Source organism: Laetiporus sulphureus, assembly GCF_001632365.1.
Source record: "Laetiporus sulphureus 93-53 unplaced genomic scaffold LAESUscaffold_40, whole genome shotgun sequence".
In the NCBI taxonomy this organism is placed as follows: Eukaryota; Fungi; Basidiomycota; class Agaricomycetes; order Polyporales; family Laetiporaceae; genus Laetiporus; species Laetiporus sulphureus.
Window position 1 is genome coordinate 183056 of NW_024468549.1, and position 20542 is coordinate 203597.

Sequence of the window (20542 nt, forward strand, 5' to 3'; positions counted from 1 at the left end):
CGACTGGCCCTTAGGGTACGAATTGCATATGTATGGCTTGTGACCTCCCGCATGGCATGGCTGGATTTCGTGATGAAATGTTGTCTTTGAAAGTGCTAGTGATCTGTCGCAGTGGTGAAGGACGGCTGAGAGCAACGATCTTATCTTATCTAGCCGTTGTTAGAGGTTCATTGATCTGACTGGCCATCAGGCCTGTCCGTGGGTGTGCTCTTGTGGTTAGCCCTCTTGCTGTTCGTCGCGCTCTCTGGTCTGCGCGACGCGCTCACCAGCCCAATCGTCGCTCATGGAGACATTCTTCAAGAAGAAATCGCGTCCAAGAGTGTCGTCGCTTTCCGCCCAGGACGCTCAGGAACGCTCTTCACGTCCGCAATCGTACAGTTCCGTTGCTACGACTCGGTCAGACTCTAGCCGGCAATCCCGCCATCCTCATCCCTCCATGTCTCCCTCCGACAGCAGCCATCCCCACCTCTCCAGCCTCTCCTCGCACCTCCATCGTTTCGGCGCCTCAGATGAGTTCTACTTCCCCAGGCCAGAGAACGAGGAGGAAATCGAGGCCTTGTTCCAGAACATCGTCCAACTGCGCGGCCTCGCCGTGCCTAACCTCACTATCGACCAGAAGTGGCACATCGTATACAATGACGAGCAGATTCGGTGGAAGGAAGAAAAGCAGCGCGAGGAGCAGGCCAAGAAACAGGTTGAGGCCGGCCAGTCGCCTGCCTTCATAGAGGGTACCCCGGAGTGGTACATCCGGAAATTTGTCGACAAGACTATCACCGCGAAGCAGGCCGCCGGCCTGAACGTCTCGCTGCGCAGCAAAGAACTGATGTAAGTCGCTGATAGTCGACGACATGTAAGTCATGTACCTGATCGTCCCCTCAGTTGGTTTAAACAATTCGTGACCTGCCAAGGTACATCGGTGCTCGCGCAGACTCTCAGTCACATCAGTCGCAAGGGTGCTCAAAGGCAAGCGTGGAGCTATTTCTATGTTTTGTTCGCTCATGTAGAGGTGCAGACGGAAGGAGGATATTGATCTTGAATATGAGGTTGCAAAGTGTCTCAAGCACATCTTTAACCACTCGGTACGCCCTCTGTTCGGGCCAGAAGCATACGTCTAAAGTGTACTGTCAGTTTGCAGTCCAGGCCATTCTTTCACATCATCAAGTCGTAACACAACTCGCGTCGTCTCTTAACACGCCACACTTGCCCACACGGAAGATCTTAATTGAGGGGTTGGTCGGCCTTGCATACTTAAACAATCATGCAGCACATCCGCTTGTCGTCACAGCGTTAGAATCCCTCAGTACTGCCAATGACGAGCCTGCAAACCCATACTCATACTGGTTCAAGTCTTTGGAGACGGCGCTCGCTGGTAGAGGTAGGATGGGCACGTTGGTCGGCGCGAGCGAAGAAGTGAAGAGACACGGTGGCATCGATAGCTCACTGAATGACTATGCGGTAAGCCTTCTTCGTTTGGGTTTTCAGGCGTATGCCTAATAGTCACGCAGCTGGCCAATCTGTTTCTCGTCACTGGTATATTGGATGGATATGATGACCTAGATCTCCGACTGCACCATCGTGCCCAGATGGAAAGCGCAGGATTGCAGCGGGTGATATTGCAGTGTCAAGCGTTCGGCGTCTCGGGCGTGGACAAACAGCTCGACGTACTGCAGCGCCTGCTCGAGGACGACGAGCGGAAGCTGAAGGAGCGGATGGATGCGGAGATCTTACGCGACCTCGCAAACCCCGAGGACGTGTATGAGGCGCTGCAAGCACGCACGAAACATTCGAAAGCAAAAGACTACTTGCTATCCGTAATGCAACATCTGTTGCTTATCCGCGAGGAAGGGCCCGATCTGGTGCACTACTACCAGATCATCGACTCGATCGTCACGGATATTGTCATGGACAAGAAGCTAGCGCGGGGAGAGCAACGGCTCGGACAGTCTGTATCGAGGATCATAGCGCAACTGAACGAGGCGGATAGATACCAGGACGTCGAGGACGAGCTCGCTAGGGCGCATGCTGCCGCTCTCAAATATCGCCTAGAAAAGGAAGCCCTGGAGGAAGAACTCGCGCAAGGCGAGGACGGTCTCGTAGGGGCTTTGAAAACCAAGGTTGTCCGACTGGAAGAGAAGCTGCAAATATCGCGCGACAATACCGCGAGGTTGCAATCGCAGCTTGAGACGCAGAAGGCGGGATATGAAGAGCAGATTGAGCAGCTGGAGGCGCAGATCATGGAGCTGTTCCGCATGCTGAAAGAAGTCAGTAAGGGACGCGTGGACAAGGCGTTTGACCACGCTGGTGCCATGGATCGCAAGACCCTTATAGAGACTCTGGAGAGACACCTCGAAAGGGACAAGACCATTAGCATACTAGAAGGTCGGGACAAGCGTCGGCGCCGTAAGCAATCTACGGATATACAAGAAGACGAGGTTTCTGAAGAAGACGAGAACGCGCCGAGGAAATCTGGCGGTGTCCACAAGAGACATCCACATCACTCTAAAGGCCAGTCGATGCACTCGCACGCTTCCAGAGCATCCGACGCGGCAAATGGGCACCCCTCGCAGTTTATGGATGCCGACGATGCCATTGTGCAAGAGCAGATACAGCAGCAGATTGCAGAGGGTGCTATGGTAAGCTTGTTCGTTCTATCTATGTATAGGTATATGAGTGACCAGAATCGATTAGTACTCGAACCGTGGGGGCCCATCGTCGAGCCCACGAAGTGTACGAGGGTCTCCTCGGCGCAAGGGCGACCGACCTCCCCTCACCGAACACAACGGTTCGACCTCGAAGTTGAGCAATGTCGTGGTGTCTTTAGACGACCGCGCGAGTGAGCGCAGCGTCGATTCTGCTGATCTCGGTGACGAGCAAGATCTAGAGAGCGAGTATGCGCCAACAGCGTCGATCAGAAGTAGGTCATCTGCACTGACGGAGGCCACCTCGGTTGCGTCTACGGAAAACCTCCGTATGCCCGCGCCTGGGTCATTGGCAGACCAGCTTCGCAAGCAGTTGGCTGCGAAGGGCCGGCCTCCGTCTGAGGCAAGCCCGCGTTCATCCCCTCCATTGCCCACGCTCCCAGAAGAAGCATGTGGCTCAGATTTGGCACGGGGAGCAACGTATGGGTCTGAGTCCTCATCCTCCCTTACTGCAAACGGCTCGCTACTTCTGTGTGCACCAGCTTCGAGCGAAACATCTGCAGCTCCGCCACCACCTCCGCCTCCACCACCTCCGCCTCCGCCGCCTCCGCCTCCACCTCCGCCTCCAATTTTTTCCCGCTCAAGAGCTGGTTCCTCGATGCAACCTGCTGCGGGACCTCCGCCGCCACCTCCCCCGCCGCCACCGCCGCCGCCAAATGTCCGCATGCCCATACTCACCGCCTCCGCAAGCGCTCCCATCCCGCCGCCACCGCCAGGTATGAGTCGATCAGCAGGAGTATCAGCAAGCAACTCCGCCCCAGGCACCGCACGATCGTCGGCGTTGATCAATAATCTACTCACCACACGTAAGGACTTGTCTATCACACCAAGCACGAAAATGAAGCAGCTACAATGGGACAAGCTGCCCCAGCAGCAGGCGATGAAGACCGTGTTTAGTGAAGAGGAGACGTTGAAGGAGGAGGAGTGGTTGCAAAAGCTGCGGATTGATGGAGTGTGGATGGAGATGGAGGAGGACTTCAAGGCGAAGCAGCTGGTCATTAACCTGATGGGTAAGCAGCTGCAGACTGACTCCCGGACATTTTGTTGACGAAGAATGATGTGTAGCGAAGCAGAGACGTGCTGAGCTTAAGAGTGTACTCGACCCTCAGACCAAGAAACGTGTCGGTAAGTCGCCATATAGCCTCCGCCTAATGAGAACGGGCTAATTTCTCTTGCCAGAAATCCTCATTCAGACAGTCAAGAAACTGCAGCCGGAAGAGATAGCCATGAAAATCAAACATTTCGATGGGCAAGTTTGCACCCAGGTGTTCCTCAGCGAACTCAAGCCTGTGCTGCCTAACCCGGAACAGGTCAAACTAGTGTATTATGTTTGACAGCTAAAAGAATTGACGGTTCTCCTAGGTCGGGAAGCTGAACGTATATCGCAACGCCGACGCCGAAGAGCTGGCCGGATTGCATCCATCCGATCGACTGATGGTTCAGCTTATCAAGATCGATAGACTCGGGCCACGGATTGAGGGCATGTTGTACCGATGCATGTTTGACGAGACATGGTCGTTACTAGATGACGTAGGTTGTTAATTGTAATTGTTGCGATCAAACCGAGGCTGACACATTCAAAGAGCGCTCGAAAGCTCTCAGAGGCTGGCAATGCCTTGCTTCATGCAAAGCACTTCAAGGAGCTTCTGAGTGTAAGCGTGTTTCTACTTGTCTGCAAAGCAAGCTCACGACCTTCTTGGCACGACACCAGCTCATCTTGCTAATCGGAAACTATATGAATGGTACTGGTGTCAAAGGAGGTGCCTTCGGGTACAGAGTGAGCAGTATCAATAAGGCAAGTTGTCCGATTCTATCATACGTCTTTCTTCTAATGCACCTATGCTTCTAGCTCGTGGACACTAAGTCTGTACATAACACGACACTGCTGCACTTTCTTGAACGCACTGTGAACAAGCATTTTCCTGAGATGGAAGCATTCCTGGACGAGTTGAATGCACCCGCGGAAGCCTACAGAGGTTCGTGCATTACGATTAAGAGAGGTTCCATTCACCCATTTTTGTCACAGTCAGTCTGCAAGATGTCCGCAAGAGTCTCGGGGAATTGCGCGAAGGCCTAAGAGCCATTCGGAAAGAGTTGACAGAGCGCTTCTCCGATATAGACCAGAACGATCGTTATGGCAAACAGATGTGGTCATTTGTGGGGAGAGCTACGGCTCAGCTCGAAGATTTGGTCGACGATGTCAATCATGCCGATTCCATCTATTCAGAAGTGATCAAGTATTATGGTGAAGACGAGACAAACATGAACTCCACCGAGTTTTATGGTATCTTTAAGACTTTCGTTACATCTTATAGGGTGAGCAAACATCGCTTTTCTGCCTCTTGTTGTGTCCGGTGCGGGTCTAATACATAATCCATGACAGAAATGCAAGACAGACAATCAGAATCTAGCGGAAGAGCGAATGGCCGCGGAAAAGCGGCGGCAGGTTGCTGAGCAGTCTAGAGCCAACAGACAGAAGGCAGCCGAGGAAGTTGCTGCTCAAGAGAGCGAAGAGAACTCTGTCCTTGATGACCTGCTGGAGAAGCTTCGCAATGGTGAAAACGTGGGTCGGAAGGCGCGCAGGATGCGTCCGAGCGTTGCAGTCCGTCCAACAGCTTCAGTTGCTCTGAGCACAGACGTGTTGCTTGGCAGTGCGTCTGGAACTGCAAGCGATACTGCCGACATTGCTAAGGGCATGCTTGCCCGATTGAAATCTGATGGGTTCGATGCGACACCGCTCGCTTTCACTGGTGGGACACGCCCCCATCGGCGAGTAAGAAGGGGGTCAAGCCATGCAGCCGCGCAGGCTGAACTATCGACGGGAGAATATTCAACTTCTCCTGATGATCGTGACGCACTCAATGAAGGCTCAACCGTAGGCGACTTTGTTCAAGACCCGGAACTGGAGAACGATATCATGGATGTGGTTATCTGATCAGCTCTCATTCAGTTACCTATGCAACTCATTTATACCCATCCATGCACTTTTCACTATTGATTTGCTCTTCTTTGTTGGCCGTGGACATACTAAATTATTGGACTGCAAATGTTGTATTGCTATCTACCTAATTTGTGTTCCTGACATTCTGGAGATGTGTGAATGAATCTTGAAGTCAGTAACAGTGAAAGCATAATCCAACCTCATCTAGGTTGACATGCCCATAAAGCTACTGTAGCTATGGTTGCTACCTTCTTTGCTTGCAGCTTATTGCATGACCAAATCTTTGCAGAGAGATTTCAATTGACGGCATGTAAGTATGGTTGATGAGTCTAATCTCATTATTAACATGAAACAACATGTATTTGATTGGCACACTCTGTCACAGATTTGACCATATCTTATCTCATTATCACAGTGTTCATCCTTTCAGCTCACACATCTTACTGGATGCAACATCCAGTACTATGAACCAGTAGACTGTAATGTAATTGAGACAGTATTTTTAACCTTCTTCAAGAATTGTCACATGAAATATTGAAAAGGATTTGAAATATCTTCATCATCTTTGGCAGCAGAATATTGAAAAGAGATTCTAAATATTTACTACAAATTATTGTTTTACAATATTCTTCCAATCATTTGCACTGCAAAGAAAGCACTCTTTCCCTACATGAGAAAGGTGAGAGAAAGTGAAATGTTTCTCATGCCTTTATTCAAGTGCTTAATGCTATGTACAGCTTGACAAGACCTGAGTATATAAAGGTGCTGTAGAGCCTATCAACAGGGAGAGAAGGCATGGAATATACCTTTTTCAAAGCTTTCTTTCACATTTGACTACTTAAGAAATGCTTAGATTTCCAATTCAGTTCTAATGCCTTTCCTGTGATAAGAAAGGGTCATTTCTTTGCTGTGCTGTGGTGAGGAGATGCTAAACATGGTAAACACATTTCAAATCCTTTTTCAACCTTTTTAACTAAATCCAATAAAGAGATTAAACCTATTTTCTCAATTCTATCACAATGTGTTGGTACATAGTGTTGGATCTTCACTCTATGCTTCCAAATGCATGCATTCTGACCTCCCCTTTCATATGAGCAGAATTTATACACATATAATTTTATTTTTCTTAATGTTTTGAATTATTGCTTCACATATCTATTCTCAAATGTGAACATAGCTGTAACGGTGCACTCCATAGAGCACTGACACTTGTTCTCCCAGCCACAGCCCCATTTTAGCTGTGGCTGAGCTATTTCCTTTTCTAGTCACTCTCCACTTTTACTTAACTGTTTCACTCATTTCCCCCCTATGCTCCTTTGAATCCCTTAAAATTTACCTACAGGCTCTACGTATAAATAGAGGCCTGAAAACCCCATGTGTAGGGCAGCACTCATATTACTGAAAATTCAGAGTCCTATAACCTGTCTCTTCCTGCACGTGATGCTCTCGCTCGTGTGATGCCACCAACTACCAAAAGTAGCTGCGAACGTCACATATTTTTGACAGTACAAGACTTACTTGCTTGACTCTATAACTCTCACTCTCGTTGCTCACACCTGGAAACTCTTGAGTCTGATCAACTTATTCTTCTGGCCCTGTGATGACACAATCACATCTGCGATATCAAAAATGACCTCAGTTTGTTGCGCGTGACCATTACTCAATATGGCATGTGGCCACACCATGCTGGTCAGGTGCTCAATGAGCGTTGAAGGCATTCAGCCTTCTGATAACGGTGAGTACCCCATTAACTCTGCAATTACTGATGTTGTCCCAGAATCGAGCCGTAGCTCTGTTCCAGGCATGGGCTCGAGATCTGGCTTGAACCCTCGCTGCTCTGGTGAGGAAGTAAGGTCGAGACTTTCACCTTCATCCCCTCTGACAGATGAAGGTGAGACCTTGGGCAATACTGCATTTGTGGGTTCACCTCCATTGGAAAGTCAATATCGTACCACTGTAGACGATGTCGAGGATGTCAAAGATATGTATACGCCTCCCGCTGTACTAAATAGAATCAGAAGTTCTATGAGTAATGCATCAGCATTGAGTAGGGTCAGCACGCGTACCCCTACTGAGAGGCGCAGGCAGGCTTGAAGCGTGGACTCACTGCCGTGAACGGTTCCCATGCCAGAACCAAACAGCATGATTAGTGGCACTCAGGGAGTGGCCACTGCCTCCTCAGGTGAAACAGTCACCTTGAAAGAAAATTTTTCATTGGAAATGACTTCGGACACCCAGAATAGACTGTCCAAAAAGTGCTCACCTTCTCACCCTCGATTGTGAGGTGAAGGTCCTTCCAATCAGCAGTGAAAGGGTAAAAAAGTTGATCCCAGGAACTGGAGCAACTCTGGCATTCCTCATGAGAAATTAGATATTCAAGCGCAACAGCGAGCACTAACTGTAATATCAGATGCTCGAAAGGCCAGGAAACTTGCCTTAGCTGAAGGCTACATGGGCAGGAACCCTTGCGGGATGCAGGGTCCTGAGATGGCCACTCGACCACTCCTTGCTCAGAAAGTCAAAGTTAACCTGGGATCCACTGTCCTGAACCCGGCAGAGCATCCGCATTCTGATCTGAGAGGCTTCTTGAAGCCTGTGGCTGGGCCACCCTCGATCAAAATCTGGGGCTCAGTCCATAGGCTTGGTGAGGCCCAGACTGCTGCAGACATCCAGGCTGAGATCGCAACCCTTAAGCGGAAGCTGGCAGAAGCCGAAGCTGCAGTAGCAGACCATGAGGCTACCAAACATCGATCAACTTCTGTGGCTCTGGGGCCACACCCCTTATTTTCTGCTGAGCCTCATGCTTCCGGCGTGTCCTGTGGCCACGTGGTGTTCACTAGTAATGCACGAACCTCTGTGCTTCATCCGGCTTCTCAGATAGAGCCTGGCAGCTATCTAGAAGCTGCATTTAAGCAACTGACTGGTGGTGGGGATGAGCCACCCGGTGACTCCCCACCCTCTAGTGATTCCTCTTCAGACTCTTCGAGTTCAGATGATGAATCCAGTGATAGTACATCATCTGGGAATGGTAGACAGGGTGCTAGAAGGCATCATCATGCTAAGAAGAAGAACTCTAGGGTTCCTGTGTTGAAACCTAGAGAACCTTCAACTTACGATGGAAAATTCGATGTACAGGAATTTCACAAGTTCATGAGAGAGATGACTGAGTATATTGATGGTTATAAACTCAAGAAATTGCGAGTTGCCTCTACAGTATCGCATTTCTTGACTGGAACTGCTTATGAGTTCTATGTAACCTCTGTTTCCAAGAATTCTTGTTCTTGGAAGCTCCACGATATATTTATTGAGCTCTTTAACTATTGCTTCCCTGTCGACTTTCATATGCGTCAGCAAGAGAAGCTACGCAAGTGTTATCAATGCAGATGAACTGTCCGCAAATATATTCATGAATTAGAGACACTCTTTCTTATGGCTGGTGTCTCGTTGAATCAAGAGTGCATAGACAAGCTCTGGACTGGGCTAAATGCTTATATTCAGAAGGGCCTCTGGCTACAAAAGCTAATGCCAATGCACTCTAGTTGGGAGGATGTTCGCAAAAATGCAGAAACACTCGAAATTGCAGAACATGTAGGCTCTCCTCAGAAACCTCAGGGTTTGAAGGGGGATGGAGTCCCTCCCCCACAAGGCCCACCTGGAGGACCTAAGCCAGATGCTAACGGAAAGGTCAAACCTTTCAATAAGTGAAATACTAAGGGAAGATTCAATAATTTCTCACCTTCCTCTGGACCTTCTGGGAGACAGAAATTCCAGAATTATAAGTCCCCTCGCTCTTCAGGCACTACTTCCACTCCCCGCCTTTCACCTCAAGAGAAAGATCATCACAAGGACGCTTCTCTCTGCTTTATTTGCGGTGAGGCCAGACACTTCATGCAGAACTGTCTGCAGAGAAGCATGGTGCGCTCGAGTAAACCCAGCGCTGCTCCCAGAATTGCAGCTCATAATATCAAGCTGGACCTTGGCAGTATAGAGGAGATGCATGGCATCTCAGAATTCACTGCTCGGTATGATACTGTGCATGTGGGCATGATAAATATTGAAGAAGATCAAGTTACTTCACCTGAAGGGGAATGGGCTTTCACCCTTCCTCACTTTGTGCCTCATGTTGTTGACTATGACAGTGATGCCAATTCAATGCCAAGCCTTCAATCAGTCTCTGGCTCTGAATATGAGGATTCTGAGGAGGAGGATGAACCACTTGCACCAGCTGGTCAAGTTAACTCACCGGACAATTATGCATCTTCCAGTATGGATGCCAGTCCTGTTCGGGCAGATGGAAACTCTGGGACTTCCAGATTGACCCAAACAGAACCTACGCCTCTTTCTGAGGTAGAGGAACCACTAAGGCTTCCGCTTTCACCCTGAAGGTTCAGGTCACTAACGGCTTTGTTGAGCTGCCCTCTACAGTGCAGGAAGGTAGACCACATCGCTGAATTAATGATCTATACACCTGGAGGGCTCAGCGTACACTGAAGAGTAATGCACCTTATTGCTGTGCTCAGTCTGCTCGAGGTTTGCCTTCTTGGGAGTCTTGTGGCTTCAACGTGGTACCTGCATCAGGGGGCAACTATGAGATTTATAATAGTTATCTCAAGAGGAAACAGTACATCCCTGGTGCTCGACTGCATGATCCAGAGTTTAACTTACCTGTATGGTTTTGGAGGCATGTTGAGTTCGAGCTGGGACACTTTCATGGCCCTAAGGGTGGTGAGAAAATGAGCTACGCTTTAGCACTCAGAGTGAAAGCCACCCTGAACGACGAGTTTTCATATCCAGATAGCACAGAATCTGGTGATACTGCTATACAGCAGTTCCATTGCATTCAGGCTAGTGAAGAGGTGGTCATAGAAGACCATTACCTTGATATTATCGCTGCGGTGCCCAATGCAGCATTGCAGAATGCCTTCTATGATGTCTGTAACACTTTTGCACGGGTGGTCCGAAGGTGCTTCGTGATCTGTGACCCAGATCGGGAAGATCTCAGGGAAGCTCTCGAGGCACTCTTCGATTGAACAATCAGAGAAGCTCATTTCAGAATGATTGAGCTTGGAACAGTGGGGATTTCTCTGAGGAATGACCCACTGCCCACTGTGCAATGCATATGTGGCCATTCCGCATGATTTTCAGCATGTGATCCCTGAACCTCCCACTATAGTAATAGATGTGGATGGTCATCCAGCTCATGCCTTGTTAGACACTGGGTCTATGGCTGATTTCATCTCTGCATGGCTGGTTCATCAGCTGGGACTGAAGTCCTTTGAATTGGCCAAACCTTTGCCTGTGCACCTCGCTGTGCAAGGCTCTCGGTCCAAGATCCACTCTGAATGTCAAGCTATGATAGTTTACCAAGCTATCAATGAAGTCCGATGCTTTGACGTCACTAATCTGTCTACTTATGATGTAGTTCTGGGTACACCTTTCTTCTTTCAACATCAAGTGGCACTTGAGTTTAATCCCACTACCATCGAGATCGGAAGTGCCAAGTCACTTCCTATTGAAGGTAAATGCTTGAAAGTCCTTGAATCAAGGGCTACAGAGATGTATGAGGACCGTCTTAAAGGTGTGCATGAACATCTTCGCGAATATGCAAAGCCCATTTGTAAATCGGCGCAGGACTCTCCCCTACCACCGCTGCAGGCAATAAATCATGTCATACCTTTAAAAGACCCTAATAAGGTCTATACTTGGTGACCCGTGCATTGCCCGGAAGCAATGCACTCTGCATGGACAGAGAAATGCGATGCATACTTAAAGTCCAGGTGATGGAAAATGACTACAGCTCGAAACACTAGCCCTATGCTTTTTCTTAAAAAGCCTGGGTCTGGGGTAGGTGGCAAACCTGTCAAACTTTGAGTTGTATGTGATTTGCGGGAGCACAATTCTAATACAGAGAAACTCACCTCTCCCTTGCCTCCGATGAAGGGAATTTTGCACCGAGTAGCGAGCAAGACATTTGTCTCTGCTCTCGATAAAAAGGATGCGTATGATCAGATCTGTGTTGCCCCAGAGCATGTCGATCATACTGCTATGGCTACACTGGATGGAAATATGGTTAGTCTAGTCATGCAGCAAGGAGACTGTAATGCTGTGGCCACTTATCAGGCCCTTATGAATCACATCTTTGGTCCCTACATGGGGAAATTTATGGATGCTTACCTAGATGATATCATCATCTATTCTGACACGCTTGAAGAGCATATTGAGCATTGCAAGATCATCATTGATGTCCTATGGCATGAATCATTGTATTTGGCTTTGGACAAGCTGCACTTTCTAGCCAAAGTTATTGAAATTCTTGGGCGGATTGTTGGCCCTGGTGGCATTCACATGGATCCAGACAAGGCAGATTCTGTGCTCAACTGGAAGGTCCCCACTAACAAGGAATTACTTCATGGTTTCTTGGGTTCTGTGGGGTTTCTATCTGATGACATTGCGAATATTCGCATTCCTATGGGTATATTATCATCTTTAACTGGGTCAGAATCCAGTTTTAAATGGGATTTCACCCAGCAGCATGCCTTTGATGAGATTAAAAGGTTGGTGCATGCTCACTGAGAGCATGAGCGTGTACCTCTGTCTTATGCACCGGATGCACAACCCATTTGGCTGGTCACTGATGGTTCCCATGGTGGTATTGCTGGGGTTGTGTCTCAAGGGCTGGACTATCACAGTGCCCAGGTTGCTGCATTCTTCTCTGCAAAGTTATCATCAGCACAGATGAATTATCCTGTGCATGAGATAGAAATGCTTGCAGGAGTGGAGGCTATGCAGCACCACTGTGACATCCTGATGGGTTGTCATTTTCATTGGATGACTGACCACAAGGGTCTCATTCATCTTATGAAGCAGAAGGACCTGTCCGGTCGGCAGGCCCGTTGGCTAGAAACGATCTCTGAGTTTGACTTTGAGATTGAATATGTTTCCGGGGTTGAGAACATTCTAGCAGATGCCTTGTCTCGCATTTATTCAAATGACAGCCCGGGCACAGTTTGGGCAGTGTCTGAGTATATGCAGTATGATGATGGTGAGGATTTGCCTCATCTTTTGGTGAGCTGCACTATCTCCATGCCTGTGTACATGGGGATGAAGGCGATGGCAGCTCGCACGCATTCAGTGCTCACCCGCAACGAAACTGTGGCCAAGGTGGACTCTCCACCTTCTAATGGCAAGGCACATTCCTCAGCGCCCCATCACCATCATGCGACACCAGCTCCAGCTGAAACTGATCACACAGAAATGTCACACGAGTTCACTAAATGCATCCATCATGTCATTCTCCATGAACCTCATGCAGAATGCCAGGAGGGTGCATCCCTGCAGGAAACATCCACTAGTGACACTCAATCAGCTTCAGCAGAAGCTCCTATGGATGTCCTAAATGACTGGCTACAGCCTGCCCTGGAGGGTGAGCTGGAAAGGCTATGCAATGTGTCTGTGGCAGAGCCACTCAATGCGACTGACGTGGCTGTGGCTGACGATGACATCATGCCTTTGTCAGAGTTGCCTCGTGGGTGCCCCAGATCAGACAAAGTTTGCATGGATCATGTCCTCGACATCATCTTCGAGAGTACCGAAGGAGTGGTACTCGGTGATGCACTGCACAGAAAATACTCAGACGATGCGTTCTATGCACGCATCTTGGCTTCTCTGAGCCACTTCAAGAACTTTCACATCCATAATGGCCTGGTTGTCCTGTGCAACAGCAGGAAGTGATTATTATGCATGCCTAATGTCCTGGTAAATGGCTGGAGTGCGAGAGAGATGGTTATCTCACACACTCACTCGCTGCTGATGCATCTTGGCGTGCACAAGACTCTTGAGTTGCTCAGAGACCATGGAAGCAGATGTGTGCAAGTATTGTGATACTTGCATAACTTGTCGACATAGCAAGCCACCTAATCAGAAGCCTTATGGCTTGCTGAATCCACTATCCATGCCTAGTACTCCTTGGGAGGCTATAGGAATTGACTTTGTCAGTCCACTGCCCGAGTCGAAGGATCGTGATGCCACGTATGATTCTATCACAGTATTAATCGATCTTCTGACCACTATGGTACATCTAGTGCCTAGCAGGATCAATTACAATGTGAAGAACATCGCAGAATTGATATTCTCTGAGGTGTATAAACATCATGGTATGCCCAAGTACATTGTGAGCGACCGAGATGTCTTATTCACTAGTTTATTCTGGAACCACTTGCACAAGCTTGTAGGTGTGGAACTGAGGATGTCAAGTGCATATCACCCTCAGTCTGATGGCTCCACAGAATGTGCTAATTGCACTGTTACCCAGATGCTTAGACAGTGCATCAATCCTAACCAGAAGGATTGGGTGTCTAAACTACCCTCTATTGAATTTGCTATCAATATGGCACGGTCTGAGAGTACTGGATACTCTCCTTTCTTTCTGAATACAGGGAGGATGCCCAGACCAATGATCTAGGACAATCAAGGAAAGGACGAATATCCTGCAGTTCAGGCCTATGCTCAGCACGTGAAGTATGCACTCATGTCTACTCATGACAGCATCATTTCTGCTAGGATGAAGCAGACTGGCTATGCTAATCGTAAGTGACGCCCTGCACCATTTGTGAAGGGTGATCTGGTATATTTATCTACCAAGAATTTATCTTTGCTGAGGGGATTAGCTCGCAAGCTGATTCCAAAATTCATTGGTCCATACCTAATTATTGAGGACTATGGCAATAACTCTTATAAGATAGAGTTGCCCCTCAATTTGAAACATCGAGGGATTCATGACGTCTTTCATGTGTCCTTACTTCGAGCACATGAACCAAATGATGATCAGTTATTTTCTGGCTGGTTGGACAGCCAAGTTGCTGAGCTGAAAGACCAAGAAAATGAATGGGCTATTGATAAAATAATCTTCTATACTGGTACTGGTCGAGATGCAGTTTTTGAAGCTGTTTGGAAGAGCAGGGATCATACCTGGATTCCGTTCTCGATGGCTGAGTCCTTGGATGCTCTTCACACTTATTTCGAATTATTAGAAATTGAAAATGTGGAGCAGCTTACCAATGGATTGAGAAAGATCCCAGATGACCCTCAAATTTTTCTGAGATGCCTGATCATATCAGGCTCACACAAGAACCCTCAAAACATTGAGCCCGAAGGCAAAACTGCAAGATATATAAAGGGACGAAGAACATGAACCTCTCCTTCGTCCAAGCCTCTCGAACATAGCTCAGATCATACAATGCTATCTCCTCCTGGCTCTATTCGCTCCAGCTGCCTATATTATTATATCTCCGTGGCCGTTATTCTCATCATCATCATGGTACTAGGCACTCTTCACCATTCACTGGTCATCATTGCCCTGACCGGCGATTATCAAATCCATGATGCCGCTGCTGATGTGATATGAGAATACTCCTCCTTCCAGGTGCAGAAGTACATCCTCTACAACTGGGCCCTTTGTGAATCAGGCTATAATGGCGATGCACCTATGCCTGGAGGGTATGAGGACTTCTAGCAGCTTTGGGCCAGAGATGAGGCCTGCCGCTATCAGTTTATGGAGTTGGACTCTGTGGACAAGTCCCTTCACATCCATGGCACTTGCCTTCTGCTCAATTCCATTTCAGAGTGCACAGCCCCAGAAATACCCCTGACTTCAGCTCCTCCTGACCCCGACGGTCTTTCATGCTTTTTCACCACTTGTACCCATGCAATTGCCTTGAATGCAATTGTTAACACTGCGGATGCCAGTCATCATCAAAAGGAATGCTCCCAGGAGATGTATGAAGAGAGGCAGGAGAAGAGGAAGTGAAGAAAGGTTGGGAGACACTCGGGTGGCGTGACCTTCCCTTCTGGGCAAGACACTTTCCATTCTGGGAATGACGTGACCTGACCTGGTGGTAAGCCCCCAGCCAAATGCTCAGCTCACGCTGGTTCATCTGCTATGCCGGCTGGCTCAGCTCCTGCAAAAACTCCAGCAAAACCTGCCTCTGCGGTGGCTGTCCAGAGCCCTACACTCACCACTGCAGGTCTGTCTGCAGTAAGTCTGAACACCTCGGCCCAGCCTCAGGGTACCTCAGTCACCATTAACAAAACCACACGTCAAGCTCGCATGACTACTGCAAAGAATAAGGAGGTCATTGATGCGAACTGCATGGACACCAATTGATCCAGCCAAGATCCATCATATACGATGGCTAGAGGGCATATGTAATGGCACACTCCGTAGAGCACCGACACTTGTTCTCCCAGCCACAGCCCCATCTTAGCTGTGGCTGAGCTATTTTCTTTTCTAGTCACTCCCCACTTTTACTTAACTGTTTTACTCATTTCGCCCCCCCTATGCTTCTTTGAACCCCTTAAAATTTACCTACAGGCTCTACGTATAAATAGAGGCCCAAAACCTCATGTGTAGGGCAGCACTCATATTACTGGAAATTCAGAGTCCTATAACCTGTCTCTTCCTGCATGTGATGCTCTCGCTCATGTGACACCATCAACTACCAAAAGTAGCTGCAAATATCACAATAGCAGTCCTATGCTTGTACAAGGTTAGCACAAGAATACACATACAGTGAGCCACAAAACTGTTGCAATGTTTGCAACAGTTGCATTGTTTGACTTATATCTCAGGAACTAAAATAGCTAAATATAGAAATATATATATCATTAGAAAGCCTATGATATGAGCTTTCAAATGGCACTTTTATAAAGTAAATTGGCCTACTGGTTAGTGAGATACAAGATATTCTTTATAAAAGATGCATTGCAACAGTTTTGTGGCTGACAGTTTTAAATATAAAAATTCCCAACTTCAGTACTTTGTGTACCCTCCCTTTGCCCTCAACACAGCTCTAACCCTGTCTGGCATACTGTTAATTAAGTTCTGACAGACAGAAGCCTCAATACCATTCCATTCCTTCTGTACCCTGTCCCAAAGTTCTGCAATTCCTCCAGGTGCATTTTCATATGCTGCCAGCCTTCTTTTGAGATGGTGCCAGAGGTGTTCTATGGGGTTGAGGTCTGGAGACTGTGCAGGCCATACCATAGTCTCAAAACCATGCTCCTGTAGTCACTTCCTGGCTTTCTTTCTGGTGTGCTTGGGGTCATTGTCTTGCTGAGATACCACATTCTCCACAGTTTTGCCCCATTCCTCTATGCTATTCTGAAGTTCATCCTCCAGAATAGAAACATAAAGGTCAGCATCCATCTTGCCATCAATCTTGCAGGCATATCCAATCCCTTCCCAGCCCATACACCCCCACATCATGAGGCTTCCTCCCCCAAACTTGAGTGTCCCTTCTATCAGCCTATCACTGAGTCCCTCCCCTGGCTTCTTCCATGCCCATTTCCTCCCATCTGACCCTAACCTGTTGATTTTGGTCTCATCTGACCATATAACCCTCTTCCAGTCCTCCACAGTCCAGTGCTGATGGCTAACAGCAAAGTCCAGTCTTTCTCTCTTATGACACTTAGAGAGAAGAGGATGTTTATGCTTTACCACAGCCTTCAGACCAGTGCTTTTGAGCTTTCTATGCATAGTCTCCACATGAAAGGGCTGGTTGACAAAATCTTGAAGAAGTCTGGTCACTTCAACAGCAGTATCTGCCTGACCAGTGGTAAGATGGTGAGTAGCATGGTGAATGATTCCAGGATTAAGCTTTGTAGGATGACCTCCACCAGATGTAGGCATGTCAGGATGATGCTCAGAGTGAATTCTGGACACAGTGAAGTAATAGACTGCAGTCAGATGAGCAATCTGTCTGACAGAATGACCTTGATCAAGCAGGGAGAGAATGTGGGCAGTCTGAGTAGCAGAAACCTTCTTCATGATGGTTGTGTTGAAGTTGAACAGTCTGTTGGGTGTTGATCAACTCATGCTAAGTTCAACAAAGATCACATGATCAAAACTTTAAACCTTAAAGCAAACAAACTTCTGCAAGGGGGTATTTTTGTCTTCAGAGTTTTCAGCCACAAAACTGTTGCAATGCATCTTTTGTAAAGAGTATTTTGTATCTCACCAACCAATAGGCCGATTTACTTCATTAAAGTGCCATTTAAAAGCTCATATCATTGGCTTTCTAATGATATTATGTTTGCATATTTGGCTATTTTATTGCCTGAGATATAAGTCAAACAATGCAACTGTTGCAAACATTGCAACAGTTTTGTGGCTCACTGTAGTACATGGTGAGTACATGACCTTGTACATTATCAACACATGGCCACTATCTAACACATATGCTGTTGTAGCTGACTTATATGCACTTCAGTTTAGTCTGTTCAACTTTTCATTCATAGTTTATTGATCTTTTTCTATGACACTGCTAAAATAAATGCACAGAGAGCTTCAAAGGGTGCCAGTTCTTGTAGCAGAATGTTCAACAAAGTATCATTATGCTCAGAACATTCAATCTCAGAATCAGTATCAGAGACTAAGTTAGAGAAAACAGTGCATCTGCTTTTAAGTAAAGAGGGTCCAGATTGGTGTGCTGAAGGGCCTTTGAGAGCAGCATAAAATCACTGAATGCAGTGCATTGCAATGAAGAGCCTGCAGGTTCAGCAAGTTCAGATAAACAATCTGCATGTTCTGATTGCTTTAACCAAGGACCAGTGGCTGATGAAGGGCCTGATACATCTATCTCCATTTCAATTCTCTATATGCCTGACTTTATGTCAACCTTGTGAGAGCAAGTTCTAAATAACCCAGTCATTTGGTTATAATTTTTTTATAATCCATTACTGAGTGGCCTGCAATCATATAAGCATGAAACCTATTTTTTTTCCATGCCTATGATCAGACATGTATCTCATTTCTCATGCTTGTGACATTTTTCCACTGGGTGAAGCAATCAATAATTTGAGGTGAAAGATGGTAAACATATTGAAGAAAAAGTTCAAATCTTTTAAGCATCTTCACTGTCAATTTGTGATAAAAGTATTTATAATATACTTAACATCTTTTATTGTGAAAGATGATGAAAAGGTTAAAAGAAGATTGGATGAAATATTAATAATCATTTCTTCAATCATTTTACAATCTTTCATACAAAACTATGATGAAAAGTTTCAAAATCTTTTTTTTACTCTTTTTTGATCAAAGATGATGAAAATATTGTGACTATGTCACACCCTTGTTTTCATATACTAAGCTAGTACTAAGATATGGAGGTAAATACTTAGGTCCAGATATTGGTACTATCTCTTGAAGCCTTAGTACTAGCATAGCATTGATCTTTACATTTTAGCACTAGCTTAGTACTGGCATAGTGCTAGCATAGTACTAGCATTTGGACCTTAGTACTAGCATAGTACTACTCTTTGAAGCCTTAGTACTAGCATAGTACTAGCATAGTACTAATCTTCAAACCTTAGTACTGATCTGCGGACCTTGGTACTAGCTTAAAACTACAGTGACCTACAAAACTGTTGATAAGATTGCTTACTTCGACTTGTATGATGAATATCTCCTCAACCACTGGGCCGAATAAATGCTATAAGAGCTCATTGGAAAGCCTATTATCATAGCTTTTCAATGCAGTTTTTTTATATCCTTAGCATATTTTGATCCCAAGATATTTGATACTCTTTGAGGGCCACTCTTATCAACAGTTTTGTGGTGCATATTCAGGTTCTACAAAACTCATACTTTCAGTACTTGGTATAGCCTCCCTTTGCCTTCACACCTGCATCCACCCTCCTTGGCATACTTTCAATCAGATTCTGACACACTTCCTTCCCAATAGCCTCCCATTCCTTCTCCACCCTTTCCCACAACTCAGTAATTCCCTTTGGTGGCTCCTGATACTCTGCAAGCTTCTTTTTGAGGTGATCCCACAAATTCTCTATCGGATTGAGATCTGGGGATTGAGAGGGCCATAGAATGGTGTTGAAATCATGGTCTTTGAACCAATCCTTGGCCTTCTTGCTGGTGTGCTTGGGGTCATTGTCTTGCTGAAACACCACATCCTCCACAGTTTTGCCCCAATCCTCCAGGCTATTCTGCAGCTCATCCTCCAGAATGCTGACATAAAGGTCTGCATCCATCCTGCCATCAATCTTGCAGGCATACCCCACACCATCCCAGCCCATACAGCACCACATCATCAAGGATCCACCTCCAAACTTCTGAGTCTCTTCCACCAACCTATCACTGAGGCTCTCCCCTGGCTTCTTCCACACCCATTTCCTTCCATCTGACCCCATCCTGTTAATCTTTGTCTCATCTGACCATACCACCATTCTTCAGTCCTCTACAGTCCAATACTGGTGAGCCAAAGTGAAGTCCATCCTCTCCTTCTGATGCCTTGCAGAGAGTAAAGGCCTTTTTCACTTCACTACAGCCTTCATTCCTGCCTTCTTCAACCTCTTTGCACTGTCTCTGCATTGACAACCCTCCCAGTAACATCTCCAAGAGCTCTGGCCACAGCAGGAGATGTGGTAGCCTTGCCAGTCCCAATGAGTCAAGTAGCATAGCGAAGATTGGCAGCAGTAAGAAGGGAAGGATGCCCTCCTTTGGCCTTAGGAATGGTGGGGCAGTGTGTGTAGCACAGTTTACTGATGGTAGAATAGTGTAGCCCAGTCAAAGCTTCAATTTCTCAAAGAAATTTGCCATTCTGAAGCAAAGCAATGACATGGTTGACAGTTTCAGTAGCAACAGCTTTTGGCATGATGTTGGTTGAGTGTGAAGAGTTGTGTATGGCTGTTTGTACATTGTTCATGTTGAAACATGATCATTCAATCAATATTCCCACAAGGAACCCTGTCAACACATCAAGAATCACAATATTCTGAGAACTTGTGTGTGTGCCACAAAACTGTTGATAAGAGTGGCCCTCAAAGAGTATCAAATATCTTGAGATCCAAATATGTGAAAAATATAAACAAAACTGATTGTAAAGCCATGATA

At 46.8% G+C, this 20542-nt stretch overlaps 4 protein-coding genes across 4 annotated transcripts; all 4 read left to right on the forward strand.

The window, feature by feature from the left end:
• The first annotated feature begins 201 nt into the window (after positions 1–201).
• Positions 202–5782, forward strand: LAESUDRAFT_729220 (uncharacterized protein). The gene is made up of 14 exons (XM_040909599.1): positions 202–825; positions 880–963; positions 1013–1079; positions 1129–1455; positions 1506–2633; positions 2689–3709; positions 3765–3824; positions 3879–4009; positions 4062–4229; positions 4283–4351; positions 4411–4494; positions 4549–4675; positions 4726–5015; positions 5083–5782. Exons 1-14 carry the CDS (start codon positions 284–286, stop codon positions 5632–5634), a joined length of 4650 nt encoding a protein of 1549 aa, XP_040761146.1. The 5' UTR covers positions 202–283; the 3' UTR covers positions 5635–5782.
• Positions 5783–7764: 1982 nt separating this feature from the next.
• Positions 7765–9345, forward strand: LAESUDRAFT_716226 (uncharacterized protein; the record flags this gene model as incomplete). The annotated part of the gene is made up of 3 exons (XM_040907230.1): positions 7765–7822; positions 8051–8818; positions 9056–9345. 3 exons carry the CDS (start codon positions 7765–7767, stop codon positions 9343–9345), a joined length of 1116 nt encoding a protein of 371 aa, XP_040761147.1.
• Positions 9346–10731: 1386 nt separating this feature from the next.
• On the forward strand, positions 10732–11349 carry LAESUDRAFT_738279 (uncharacterized protein; the record flags this gene model as incomplete). Its single annotated transcript, XM_040910874.1, has 2 exons — positions 10732–10828; positions 10853–11349. The coding sequence occupies 2 exons, from the start codon at positions 10732–10734 to the stop codon at positions 11347–11349; spliced, it is 594 nt and encodes a 197-aa protein (XP_040761148.1).
• A 1374-nt stretch (positions 11350–12723) lies between these two features.
• LAESUDRAFT_761984 (uncharacterized protein) lies at positions 12724–13371 on the forward strand (the record flags this gene model as incomplete). Its single annotated transcript, XM_040913007.1, has 1 exon — positions 12724–13371. The coding sequence occupies one exon, from the start codon at positions 12724–12726 to the stop codon at positions 13369–13371; it is 648 nt and encodes a 215-aa protein (XP_040761149.1).
• Positions 13372–20542: the final 7171 nt, after the last annotated feature.

Coding starts and splice junctions, on each gene's coding strand:
- LAESUDRAFT_729220 (XM_040909599.1), top strand. CDS start 284: ATGGAGACATTCTTCAAGAAGAAATCGCGTCCAAGAGTGTCGTCGCTT. Junction 3,710..3,764: donor GCTGGTCATTAACCTGATGG/GTAAGCAGCTGC, acceptor AATGATGTGTAG/CGAAGCAGAGACGTGCTGAG. Junction 4,010..4,061: donor TGCTGCCTAACCCGGAACAG/GTCAAACTAGTG, acceptor CGGTTCTCCTAG/GTCGGGAAGCTGAACGTATA.